The following is a 14,048-nucleotide window of genomic DNA, read 5'->3' as shown; positions in this document are numbered from 1 at the left end:
TTCAACGAAGAAGCTCGAGGATGGTGTTATTCAAAAGAAAAAAAAAAGGTAACATGTGAAAGATGTAAAGTTCTCAAAGAAAATAATATATATATAGATATATATATAATGGTGTTTAATGCCCAAATGTAATTTCTACTAGGAGTAGTCGTAGTATAGATGGGCGCTCGATTCCACAAGAAGGCAAAGAAATAAAATTAAAAGGTAAATAATGTGAGAAAAATAGTACAATTGATATTTTTATTGCTTTTGAGATTGAAAAATTACAAATAAAGATAAGATAAAAGTGTGATGTAACAGAAGGTAACAAGTAGGAAATAGTGTCACATATATGAAGAAGAAAAGAATATACATTATTGAGATAGAATGTTTTACAAGATGGAATAGGACATATAGATATCACCTTAATAAGAAATGGTCAAATTTGGTGATAAGCTTACAGCTATTCCAAGTCCTAAATTTCCTTCAAATAATACACCTGTACTTTATTTTAACCACTGTGTGCCAAATATTACTCAGGTGTAAAGCAAATCAGAGAGCAAGTTTATTTGCAGTACTTCTTGAACCAAACCCCAATGTTTAGAAAACTCTCAAAGTCAGATTGTGGCCTGCAGATGAACAAATTTCATTAGACTGCTAAAAAAGTTGATTAAGATGTCAAACTAGTTGGTGACTTTGCTTGGTTTACCTTTCAATTCCATGAACATCATTAGGAAACACGATAGTTTTGACATCAACTCCTTTCTCCTTTAGTGCTCGAGCATACTGCGAATCGTAATTTCATAAACATCAATGATAATTGCATAAATACTATCATGTCAAATTGCTTAATCCGATTTACTCTTAAAGATGCAGATGCAGATACAGATGAAAGATTGCAAGAGCTTCCATGTCGATTCATAATTCATTTACTTATATTGGACCATAAAAGTAGCATGAAAGTCACTGTGTAGTTCTTATATTTAGATGTGGAACATGATATCTTACTTGCAATCCAGTTGAAATTGGAACTCGAAGATCTTTGGCACCCAAAAGGAAAAGTGTAGGTGTCTTGACCTGCACAGATCATCATATAGAATGAATATCCAATATTTTTTTTCCAAAAAATATTAAAATGTTGAACCTAAGAGAGGATAACTCAAACAGTCAAGCATATAATTTGCTTCCATAAGATTTGAGCCCTCTTAGGCACCTACATAGCACTTCTTATAGTTTTTTGCTTCTCAAATATTGTAGGATAGGAGGGGAGCCCAGTTTCAAAGAAAAATTAGTTGGGACTTATGAGCTGACTGTTATTGAATATTGATTGGTCTCACAAAAGTATGGTCAAGGGACCAGGTGATGGAAATCAGTTCTAAGCTACTTGTTTTGATTGAAGTGAGACTCATGAAGCAAGCTTGTCATTGCTTTGATGCTCCACGCTTTCAAGGTTTCATCAAAAATAAAATCCAATTTGGAGCAGCATAGAATATCCCATAGCCAGTCCCAAGATTGCATATGACTTGTCAAGCATTAAGACTTAGTTTTTCTTGTCTTTCATACAATATTGCTATCAAGCCTTGGTCAGGCGCATTACTACAATTGTTAATAGAAAGCACCCATACTACTTACTAGTGTTAGTGGCATGTGCAGCCATCGATTTTCTATGGCAAACAAGTAGCCAATTAATGATGAGAGGTTCATGAATGCAGTTTCATTTGTGTACCAAGAAGGTTATGTTTGCATCTAAGTTTTAATATTTTGAATGCCTTCGCATCTTGATGAGTTCGATTAATGGTAGCAGAAAACTCCTAGTCTGCAAAAGGCCATACCTTCGAGATGTGGAAAATAGGAGACTTCATTTGAAAGGCGATCAAGTGTTCAGCTGAAGGTGCTTCAGTGAAATAGTTTAACCCCTCACTTCCATAGGTCTCTACAAAGCACCAGTCTGGGATATCAGATGTGCCAACCATCAATGCAAGGTTGCAAACTGGATTCCTTGCTGCTGCAGCAGCAAATTTTTCCGGTGCCTGCAGCATTTAGGACACAAAGAGATGTATTTTTTACTTGAAACTCTTTTCCGCTTGAGAATACAAATGTAGGCATGCTGCAGAGAAACTCGGCAAATATTCCAACCCACAAAAGACACATGAATTGTATATGAAGAAAGAAAGAAAGAAACAAGAAAACAAAAGAAGAGAAATGACATGTTTAGAGATGCCAGCAGCCCTCATAATAGCATCAAAGATCGGAATTCTACTTGCAAGAGCATTAACAAGATCCCAAGAATCAGAATTTATAGACCGCCGGAGTGTAGACAATAATGAATAAAAATAAAATAAAAAAGAGATTATAACAGAGATGAGAGTAGTCATAGATTCAAATGACTAACATACCTGGCCTATTAAGTGGGTTGTGAGAAAGCCACCATGGGAACCACCAAGAACAGTTATTTTTGATGGATCGGCTTTTCCAAGGTCAATGACATGATCTATAGCCGTGAGTACATCATTGACATCCTGTTTGGAATAATCTTAAGATATTAAGAGCTTACATAAATAATTAAAACTTCATAGACATAACATAATTAATATAAAACTGTTAAGAACTTAATTTAATATGATAATGGATAAATAATAAGCACCTGGGTCCCAATTTTGCCTGGTAGAGATTGCAGAGCTTCCTCACCAAATCCCAAGGATCCTCTGAAATAAATTAGCATGTTAAAAAAACATGAATCATTTAGTACATTCCAGCAGTTGATGCAGTAATATAGATTTTAAGGAGGAAAATAAAATGAAAGATGAGGCCCTTCCAAGGATATAATCATCTCCAAATGCTGAAGAATTTAAAATTGATCAAGCAAGGTAATGAACAAATCATATCAAGTTAATGCAACCCTTGTTTGAGTCTCAAGCTGTTACAATCACAAGGTGTAAAATCTTACCTATAATTGACAATCAACAAGTTGAATCCAATTGAAGAGAGGAATGCCATTGACTTTGAAAAACTAGTCAATGATGTAGAATGAGGACCACCATGAAGCATTACAATCAGTGGATCACATGAATCGTTTATTCTAGTTTTGGAGGACACAAATATTGCTTCGAAAGGTCTCCTAGCTCCTAGAATATTAAAAAGAGTAGAGAAGTTGCAATTAACATTCACAAAACTATCATATGATTCATCTTGGAGACATTAGTCTGAAACACATCAACCAAAAATAAAGAACTTCTGTAGTCTATTATGGCATGTAATAATAATACCATCGGTCAAGCTATCAGACACATCCTTCACTGGAATCTTCATAATATCAAACTGCTGATTTGACAGCAAAGATTTAACCTGAAGATCAACCATATGATTGTTTGATTTTTATCAACTGGCATCATCTCAGGAATGCAAAAATATATATAAATATTACAAGCAAAATAAACAGACCTTCTCAGGGCATTTAACAATGGGGCTTGATACATCTAACCAATCCCATGTAGCATTCTTAGTTTCATTAACAGTAAGATGCCCATACTTGATTTGAGGAACATCTACTGGACTGCTAGAAACTACAAAGTCAAACAAGTACAAGTATAAGCTCGCTTTTACAACTGATACACTAGGTAGTTTTAAATATTAGCGTTCGATGATACCTGCAACAACGTTGTCTCCATCCAATGCAAGAAGATTCCACGAAAAACTGGAGTCTGTAGGGCTAATACGCGATACTTCTGCACTGTGATTTGATTCAAATGCATAAGTATTGTATAAAACAACACAAGAAAAGTCATAAACAGTTGTACAGTTACCTTAATACATTTGCAGAAAGTAACACTTGACTACTGCCCCAGATGGAAGTTAAAATTATTGTACAGCCATCAGAAAGCCATGAATTACTCAGGAAACTTGAGCAGTAAAGCCCAGGAAAGCAACCATCTTCAGCAGACATTATAACAGGAATCTTCAATGAATACATTGAATAGTAGACAAGGAAACTCAGTTAGAAAATGAACCAAACTGAAACAGAACCCTTAGTAAACAACACATGCCTATCAGATATAGTATATTTCAGTATGTAGAATGGTGTTTGAACCGTGAAGGCATAAGTGTGACCAGCATAATAACGAACAAGTACTTCAGACTGCTTGTATTTGAATGGACAAGCATAAGAAAACAATGGTTGCACCAGCAACAATTCACTAGTTTGAATCAATCTGTGGAGTTGGTGAAAAATAGCCATGAAATCAAGATCTCACCACATCAACAATTTTCAAAGATGAGGACAGATTTCCATCTGTTGGCCATTCGATCCTGTGAAGGGATTCGGTCGCTGAATGTGCTCCAGAATCCACAGAACTACGTGCAGATAAAAACACAAGGGATTTTCCATCTGGGCTGGAAAAGATAACGGCAATATTTCAAATAAAATTTTCCATTACTGTGAATATAGTACTACAACTCAAGGCAGTTAAGAAGATACTCATGATACAATGCAATTTTTCAAAAGATGTACCAAACTCAAAGAGGCAAATGTTTCTCAATTAAATTAAAGATGCTAAAAAAGATATCGATACAAGCAGAAAATAAAATTTCTACAAGATTGATGCAATTATTCCTCTTATTTTTCACCAAAGGTTGACTGCTAACCATACAAGTATCAAGACACAAAAGAACCCGATTTACAACAAAGAGCACAATTCAAAACAAGGACAAAAATAGTATTCCTAATACTTTTGAATCTCTAAGAGTTATTTTTGGTATTGGTGTTTTCTAATTAAAGATGAATCTAACATATTATTATATTTGTATTTCAATGTTAATGATGTTTTGAGTTGATAACTAATTTATAAAAATTGCGTATAATATTTAATCTACGCCCTATAAATTAATAGGCATCCTACTTTATGTGAAAAAAATTAATTTAATTCTACACTAGTAAATCTGTTAATAATTCTCAAAGAATTTTCATATATTTTTTATAAATATCCATGATATACATGAATTTTCCATTTTTTTTCCTTTTTATATGGATATTTTGCAGATATTTCTATCAAATTAGTAGTATTTTCATCCATCACTCAAAAAAAAAAAAAAGCTAATAGACCTGCAGAGTATTAAATTTTCTGCATTTCAATTAGGAGAACTTAAAACATGGTAACAGAGTAAATACCTAAATATTTTATAATCTTCTTTGAACTACAATAGCATGTGCACAAGAAATCTAAATCTAGTATAATCAGAAATATGAGATAAATACCTACCTGAACCGTGGAAAAAAGGAACTACTTATGCTTTGTGTTAGCTTGACCGCAGGCACATCTTCAGTTAAACTATCTCTAAAACGTAGGAAAAGTACACAACGTTTTTAGGAGAACCCAAGACAAACATTAAACAGTTGATTTGAGAAAGATAATGTAAAAATATGTACATCACAAAAGCAACTCACTTATGGTCATCTTTATTGGTTTTCGTTTCATAAAATGGCGCCTTGATTGCATATAATGCACAAGGCCTGTTATAGCAGTATTTTATTCCAAGCTTTCTCTTATCTGAAGACCACCCAACAAAAACCAAATATTGATCTGATCCACTAATTGATGGAGCCCATACAACTTGACCAACACTCACGGATTTCTCAATTCCTTTAACAGCTTGTACCTCACCACTTCAAAACATAAAATGTAGGAAATGAGTCTGTAATAAAATGATACTAGTAGTTTCTTTAAACATCAGTGCTTACCTATTAATATTAATGACAAAAAGTGCAGGCTGCCTTTTTCCAGCATAGGTCTCACCCCAGTCCTCCTCCCATTCCCCTAGTCCTTTCCAACTATCATAGTCCTTATCCGATGAACCGCCTTTCTTATAGCCTAGCTTGTTAAATGTTGGCTTGGTGGGAGATGGCTCTTCCGCAGCATAAGCGATGAGAGTCTCTTCAGAGTTCCAAGAAATGCCCTCAAACCTATATCATTACAAGACAGCCACCAATAGCACTAGCTACTTAACAATGAATTCATACATAAACAAAAGAGAACATTGTACAATGTAGACACCAAATACAAAATAAAGCTGGCTTTAAATTCAAATAGACAATAAGTTTACATGTTAAATTACCATCCATCTGTGTATATTGAACCATGAACAGATTGGGGAACATGGTATTCCTTCTCCAGCTGAGATGAACTCCAAATTTCAATTTGACAAGGAGATTCATTTTCAGAATTCCGAACAACAAAAAGCTTGGCACCGGATGGCGATGGCACAATTGCAGAAACTCCTGTCATCTCAACAGGAAAGGGGGCCCATCGAAAGTTCACAGAAGTGGTACTTTCTTTTGAAATTTCAGTGGAAAGAATAAATTTTCTCCTCTTATTTGCCAAAAGGTTAGGCTGACTGACTAAAACCATTGCCTGGGAGTTTATCCCTGCACCAAAAAAGTTGTGTGCAAATAGTGCTCAGAGCAATAAGGTAGTGACAAGTGAGTTTAGGGACCAAATAGAAGAAATGATTTTCACTAACATGTGTTACAAAAACACGAGCATATATATATACATACCGCTGCCAGACTTAAAAGTCCATGCCTTATCAATGTTGGAGATGCTAGTAAATTCTTGAAGTAGCTTAGACTGCAAAGCGTATTCTTCCTCAGTTTCTGCATCCAACCCCAATGGCAGATCCTTTCCTGAATCCCCTTTAGAACCCTCCATAGCAAATAGTTTTGGCAATCTTTTACTGCAGAAAAAACAAAAAAAAAAACAAAAGTATCAATTTAGGACATCCAAATTGTATCGGAAAATATTTCATACTAAAATTTCTCAAGTCACATAACCAAACCATAAAAAACCAATTTTGATTCTCCAGGACGAGATAAAAGATCAAGATGAGGCTGAAAGAACGTCCTATAACTGGTTTTTTAGACAGAAGTTGAATAAACCAACTGTAACCCAATAAAATCTATAGCTATGCTGAAGAAATATCAAATGAATCAAATTCAAAGAGACCAGTTGTGGATGCCCATCAAGTGATTATCAACAAAAGCAGTTCCAACGTTAAGAATTTGAATATGATTTTGAGAAAGAGGACTTACGGATAGAGAGAATGGAATCTGAGCGTGGAAGTGAGTGAGTGTGAGTGAGATGAATAATAAAAAGGCGAGGAAGCTAATCCTAATCGTGGAGAAACGAAGCTAACAAGCCAAGCCGAGTTGAGTAAGCGTTGTAGTGCCCCAGCCATTCAGAGAAAAGATTCTCATGCAACAATCCTCATTCTTTAATTATTATATACATAATATCTGGCAAATTATGTATTCTTTTTCTTTTTTTTTTCAAGGGTCTTGTATTCATCTATGAGGTTTATATTTGTTGAGTTTCCATTGTGTTGTACTATTTTTAAAAAAAAAATTAAGAATAATACATGTGCACACAAATATGTTTATTTAAAATGGAATTCTTTTTTAATAGTGCATATATCATTACTCAAATTTTAAAATCATACCAAGTAAACGCGAAGGGTGAAGTGTGTTCACCATTTTGAATTTCAAGAGCTATTTTATTATGCCTCTAATGATTAAGCTATAATTTACAACATCTTAGGCTTGGTTGCATAATAATATTTTAAAAAAATATTAGGAAAATTTTCAATGCACACACTATTTTTTAGTATATTGGTGCACTCTTGTTATTTTCGGATAGTTATAATTCAAATTTTTTTTTTTATAATAGTGTGTATTGTAGTTATTTTTACATCATGCAAAAATTTTATAATTTATAGTATTAAAAATAAAATTCAAACAAATTGTTTTCTAAACTCATAAAAAAATAATCACGTATGCAATAAATTATAATCTACATTATTATAAAAAAAAATATAAGATTATAACTATTTATGTTTCAAAAATACTAAAATAAAATATATAATACACTCAAAAATGGAGATTGCAGTGGAAAAGCCCAAAAATATATATCTATTTTGTCAAATACCTATTTTTTTTCTTTTAATTATTATTATTTAACCAACTTGAACTATTCGCTTAAAATTATTCAGCAACTGATTACGACGTTCTAACTTTATTTTTATAATAGTGGTTGTATCACTTTATAATCTTCTCATATATTTGAGTACCAATTTATTCATTCGCAACAAATTATTGTTGTTTGAAAAGAACTCTAGAATATAAATTTAGACAAAAAAAAATTAAATGAAAGAAAGAAAAGAAATTAAACATTGAATAAAAAGAAGAGGTATAAAATAATCCCTTGTATTATATTAGTCCTAATCCTATACGCTAATTTTATTAGTGAATAATATATAATTATATCATTTTTATAAAATTAGATGTATATGTATAAAAGTATATTCTACCGATAAAGTTTAAAATAAAGTCATTATAAAATAATTATCTTAAAAATATATTCTCATAATTTTAATTTTTTTTAAATATGTCCTATAATTATATTATTGGATTAAAAATAATAACAATTAATTGCACATTAATAAACTATTTAATGTAACATTATTTAAAACAAGAAAATATAAGGGGTAAATATCATTTTGGACTCTCTATTGTGCAAAAATTACTAATTAGACTATTTGTTTTGTTAAATGACAATTCAGACCCTATGTTCTGCAAAATTTATCAAAATAATACCTTAGACCCAATTTTATTGAATATGACCAAAATGCCCTTAGATTTTATTAATTGAAAAATTAATTAAATTGTTTTTAAATATAATTTTTTTTAAAAACTACTTTAAATAATAACAAATTAACATAAATATTTTTATTAAAAAATATAGTCTCATTTAGTAAACATAATTTAAAATAAACAATATAAAACTTAATTAACCTAAACCCTAATCCTATTCCTAATCTATCAACCTCCATCTTCTTCTTCAAAGTGCCTCCTTCATCATCATCATCATCATCATCTTCTTCTTCTTCTTCTTCTTCTTGCAGAAGAGCAATCGTGTATGGAGCTGAAACAAGAAATTAAAATGAAAATCAATCTCCATTTCACTCCCGCCTCTCATTCTGCATCTACCCTCTGCCTCACTCATGTGACTGGTATTTAAGATCTGGGTTTGAGATCTTTAATATGGAATTACAAAATCAAATCTAACATTTATAGGTTTAAACAAAAGAAAAACCAAAAAACTCCCCACTTCCATCAAAGGACCCTTCCCTGTTGTGGTCATGAGGTCGTCGTCGACCACCATGCCCGAAGGTTGAAGTCGCTGCCCCATTCTCATATATGTCAAAGATACTTGCCTCGTGCCCAATTTTGGTGACGGCGAGGTTGTCACTGAGATGATATGAAGCTTTTTTTAGAACATTTTTATTAGCAATATTCAGGGGCAAGGGGCTTGGCTAGGGTTTGGGTAAATACCATGGAGGAGGGAAGAAAATGGAGGTGATTCTTGGTGGTCGCTGCCAGCGATTAGATTTTTTCTTAATTTTTAAATTTTAAATGTAATTTTTAAGGAGTTATAAAAGGGATTATGGTTAACCTTTAGAATAACTTTTGATTGTGATTTTTAGAATCTATAGTAGCAAAGGAGAAGAAAATACATCATCATCTATATTTTTTTTTCTTCTCAATATGAATTTGATTATGGAGTAGTTCTCTTTTTAGGTTAAGAGCTATTTCAATGCCCTAAACATGATTATCATTAATTAATATTAGTTCAATTTCTTTCATTCCGATTCATTGAATTGTTCATATTTCTCTACTATAATTGTTTATGATTATTACTTGTATCTTGTTTGGATGGCCACTTAATAGGATAAAGTTGTAATTGATTGTCATTTTAGAATTACTATTCACCTAATAATCTAGGGTTCTAAATGTTTGTGGTAACTTTACAATTATTAATCATGTCAAAATTGTTTTTAATTGTGATGAAACATGTGACCTAGGTTGAATGAGTTACGCTTGTTAGCTTGTTATGTAGAACAATCTATCTCTATTAATTTTAATGCTTTTACGAGGCTGAACCTTAGGTTATTTAGTAGATTGGGTTAATCAATAGCACTTACCTTTGATTAATTTTCATGTGAGAGATTGGGATAATTACTTCTTTTGTGTTATCTACGATTGTTAATTTATGATGGAATGAATATTGGACTTTGCTAATTAATTGTAATGCCTTGGATAGCCAAGACATTTACACTGTGTGTTTTAAATAGTGTTAGAGTCTCTAAACGAGTCTCTTGGCCATAAATGTGTAACTAAACGTGATTAACGGTTTAGGGTTAAAAATTTTGGTCGAAATGAATAACCATCTCATTAAAATGTTTACATTCCTACATGGGATTCCAAAATAATGTTTAAAAGGCTAATTACAATTCAAAAGTTACAACCAGCCGACCTAAGCAGCAAAATAGGGTTTGACCCTAGTTCCTCTTAGATACTCTGGTCGTAGAGGTCGAGCAGTCACATATGTACACGTCGTCATCGAAGCTCTCCAACTCATGGTTAGTCCAGCTTCTCTTTCTCCTTACCTGCACCACATAGCACCCGTGAGCTAAGGCTCAACAAGAAAAATTAAATATGCTCATAAGCTATTAAAAACATATCATAGAATCATAATAAACATGCCTAGCAATAATAACATGTAACGCCCCACGTCGCTATGGTTGCTTCCTGGAATGACGACTGGCTCTACAAACCAACACGACTCTTTCCAGCGTGCTTTGTCCTCACTGGCACGCTTCCTAGGAAAACTTCCCAAGAGGTCACCCATCATGAGACTACTCTAGGTCAAGCACGCTTAACTTTGGGGTTCTCAATGGGCTACCAAAAAGAAGATGCATCTTGTTGGCATAGGTAGTACCCATCAATCCATTTAAGTCATCTTCAATTGTGTCGTCCCATACCTACACAGTCTTAGAATCATCACACTTGACCTTCCCCAGGGGGTCAAGTGTGATGGGATTCTGACTGTCACAATCACCCCCCTTAGGGGTCCGACGTCTCTGTCAGCCACACTTCCGGCTGGGTCAAGGCTTTGATACCATTTGTAACGCCCCACGTCATTATGGTTGCTTCCTGGAATGACGACTGGCCCTGCAAACCAACATGAGTCTTTCCAGCGTGCTTTGTCTTCACTCGCACGCTTGATGGGAAAACTTCCCAAGAGGTCACCCATCATGAGACTACTCCAGGTCAAGCACGCTTAACTTAAGAGTTCTCAAGTGAGGGGCTACCGAAAAGAAGATGCATCTTGTTGGCATAGGTAGTACCCATCAATTAGAACCTGGAACCATTACATCCTCGGATACATTTGTGAGGCTCTTCTACTCACAATTGTTTGCTACTCGTATCCCACCAGCCGAGCTCAACAACCTTGTAGACATCAAACAAGGTCCTGATGAACCTCTCAAGGATTATGTGCAGTGATTCATGCAGGAAGCTACAAGGTCAAAAATATTCAATGGTGATGGAAAGTTGATGACCATCATGGTTGGGATTCAAGTAAAGGGTCCTCTATTGTAACGCGCTACTAATCCAGGACCATTACACGATGTGTTTAAAATGGTGCTTAACTCGTTAAGCGAGTCATTTGGACTTAAACGTGTAATTAAAGTTAATTAAAGGATTAGGTATTAAAAATTTGGGCAAAAAGAATATTACTTTTCATTAAAAAGCTTCAGTATGTACATGGGATCCTAGAAAAGAGTTTATAAACAAATACAAAAGTAAACTAGGTACAAAATGGCCGACCTAAGGGGCAAAATAAACTGAAACCCTGGATTTCCAAAATAACTCTCGACAGTGGCGGTAGGCCGCATATGGTTGGTCCAGCTTCTCTTTGCCTTTACCTGCACCACGTAGCACCCGTGAGCCAAGGCCCAACAAGAAAATTCAATTCAACAAAGCAGATAATCAACAAGATATAGATCATAAATAGCATGCTTAATATCTATAAACAAACTCAAGCAAGCACACAATATATTTGCGAGGCAATAGAGTCGCAAGAGCGCATACCGTACTCCCAAATTGGCCCAACCATAACGGCCTGCATTCTACATGTTAATGTCGACCACGGCTTATAAGCCGAGCTTTCCAAACAAATACAAATAGATATGCATCTCACATACAATACAATTATACACAGTTCAATACATTCACACATAACCAAATATTCAAAGCGTGGTTATAACCACATTCAATAATCGGGGCCAATACCCTAATCTTAGTGCATGTGCAGTTTTCTTACCTAGAGTCCTCAACAATTTAATAAGGAAACCCCAAGTACGATCCTTTCCTTTCGGCCCTAGCGGTAATCCCTAGTCAGAACACATTGAGAAATTCCATCAAGAACTAAAACTAATAAAGGGCTTCAAGACCAAGCCCTAGCCCTCGGGATCTCAGATTCCACTAAACCGAGTAGCGAAATTGTTCTCGAGCCCTCTGATTTGGTTCTTCAAAACCCAAACTCAAGATATTCTAAAATCACATTTAGTGTCGCAGCGCCCCCTAGCTGCGCTGCGGCCCCACAATAGGTCAAGAAGCCTCCAAGAAATTATAAGCATTTTGAGCCGCGGTGCCCACCACTAAGGGCCGCAGCGCCCCACTAACCGAGAGTTTGACCCAAAATTTCTTTCCATTTTTAACTGTGGTGCCATGGTGGTTTGAGGGAAACCCACCCTCGAAGACATTCAAGCTGGCCACGACGCTCAACCCAAGCGTCGCAGCGCCACCGTGTAAAACCTAGAAATGCGATTTTTCAGAAATTACAGACCGACCCAATCCAACCTCAAAATAGTATTTAAACCAGTTTCAAGCCTAATCTCGACCATAGTACAATCATACAACCCACAAATACCACAATAAACACCGCACATGCCCAAAACTCATCGAAATCCTCATTTTTCCCAAGAACCTCCCAAAACCATAATAACTCAAAAGAAAACAACTAGCTAACCTTAAATTCCTCTGCAAACTTGAATCCTTTAGCTTGATAAGGTCCCTGGCAGCCTCAATCCTCAACAACAAGCTTCATTCCCAACTTGCACCACTTCTAAGCTTGATGTTCTAGGAAAAGCTCTTCAAAACACAAAAGAGAGCAAATGAGAGAGAGAGAGAGAGAGGGAGAGATTATGTGATAGAGCATAGTGCTCTGCACTTAGTCTATTTCCTCAGCTTAATGGTCCAAAAAGACAAAAATACCCCTTTCGCATGACCTTGCCCTTAAAGCCCCACAAGGGCAAAATGGTCATTTAACACAAACCCCTACTAAACCTCAAATTACACTTAAAATTTCTAATTAATCCAATAATCTTCCAAGTACTAAGATTTTTCCCAAATGATGTCTCATATCCCAATAAATCCCAGTAATTCACCAAATTACCAAAATACCCCTAGACTCACCCCGAGCTGGGTATTTATCCCCGTTGTTTGTCGGAGTGTAACCCATTATTTTTCGATCAATGACTTAACTCAAGAGTATGCCGTAGGGTCAGTCAAACTTGAAATACATCACTAATACTATTCTTATAAGAGAAGTCAACCTTGAGATAAAATAAACATATTCGGAACCTTTCCTTAGGGAGGCCGCATATAGAGGCAACACGAGGCCCTTCCTATGCCTCTCGGTGTTCAACCAATAATGGAGACCATGAGACTTATTGTCATAATTCCCTCTCCCACTCACTATTTAAAAATTATGTTTTTCTCAAAATCAATATATTTTTAATTAGGTTGTAAAACTAATTAAATTAATTTTACCAAATGATATTCTAATTAAATAATAATCCAATTATGCAAAATAAATAATCATGCCCTAGATTTTATTTTTACCCTTTTAAATATAATACCATTTTATTTAATAAAACAATTTTATTAAATAAGAAAATAAACAAATTCAAATTCTTTTTACCATTTAAGACTAAATTAATTATATGAGTTATCAAATAAAAATATATGCATGCTTCTAAAAATATGTACTAAAAATATACATGTTTAATATGTACTATGCGGGTAATATGTATGACATGCTATTATGCATGATAAAGTATTAAACAATTTAATCATGTTCAAATAAATAAAAGCGGGTTGGGTGTTTTGGGTATTT

General features: G+C 34.4%; 1 protein-coding gene across 2 annotated transcripts; it reads right to left on the bottom strand.

Annotated features, from left to right (window-relative positions):
* Positions 1–332: 332 nt before the first annotated feature.
* On the bottom strand, positions 333–7,249 carry LOC133819078 (acylamino-acid-releasing enzyme). Of its 2 annotated transcripts, none has more exons than XM_062252239.1 (18): positions 7,061–7,249; positions 6,530–6,705; positions 6,088–6,397; positions 5,714–5,935; positions 5,420–5,638; positions 5,235–5,309; positions 4,230–4,368; positions 3,783–3,934; positions 3,627–3,709; positions 3,421–3,542; positions 3,246–3,324; positions 2,927–3,104; positions 2,624–2,684; positions 2,376–2,498; positions 1,812–2,009; positions 988–1,056; positions 689–765; positions 333–608 (listed from the first exon to the last, which is right to left on the bottom strand). In XM_062252239.1, the coding sequence occupies exons 1-18, from the start codon at positions 7,204–7,206 to the stop codon at positions 545–547; spliced, it is 2,493 nt and encodes an 830-aa protein (XP_062108223.1). In that variant the 5' UTR covers positions 7,207–7,249; the 3' UTR covers positions 333–544. The 2 variants fall into 2 exon arrangements, with proteins under 2 accessions (XP_062108223.1, XP_062108224.1); XM_062252240.1 differs by lacking the exon at positions 7,061–7,249 and adding an exon at positions 6,808–6,950.
* Between the last annotated feature and the right edge of the window lie 6,799 nt (positions 7,250–14,048).

This window comes from Humulus lupulus, chromosome 2 (assembly GCF_963169125.1).
Source record: "Humulus lupulus chromosome 2, drHumLupu1.1, whole genome shotgun sequence".
NCBI lineage: Eukaryota > Viridiplantae > Streptophyta > Magnoliopsida > Rosales > Cannabaceae > Humulus > Humulus lupulus.
Note: the sequence above shows the minus strand (reverse complement) of the source record. Positions and strands in the feature narration are given on the sequence as shown.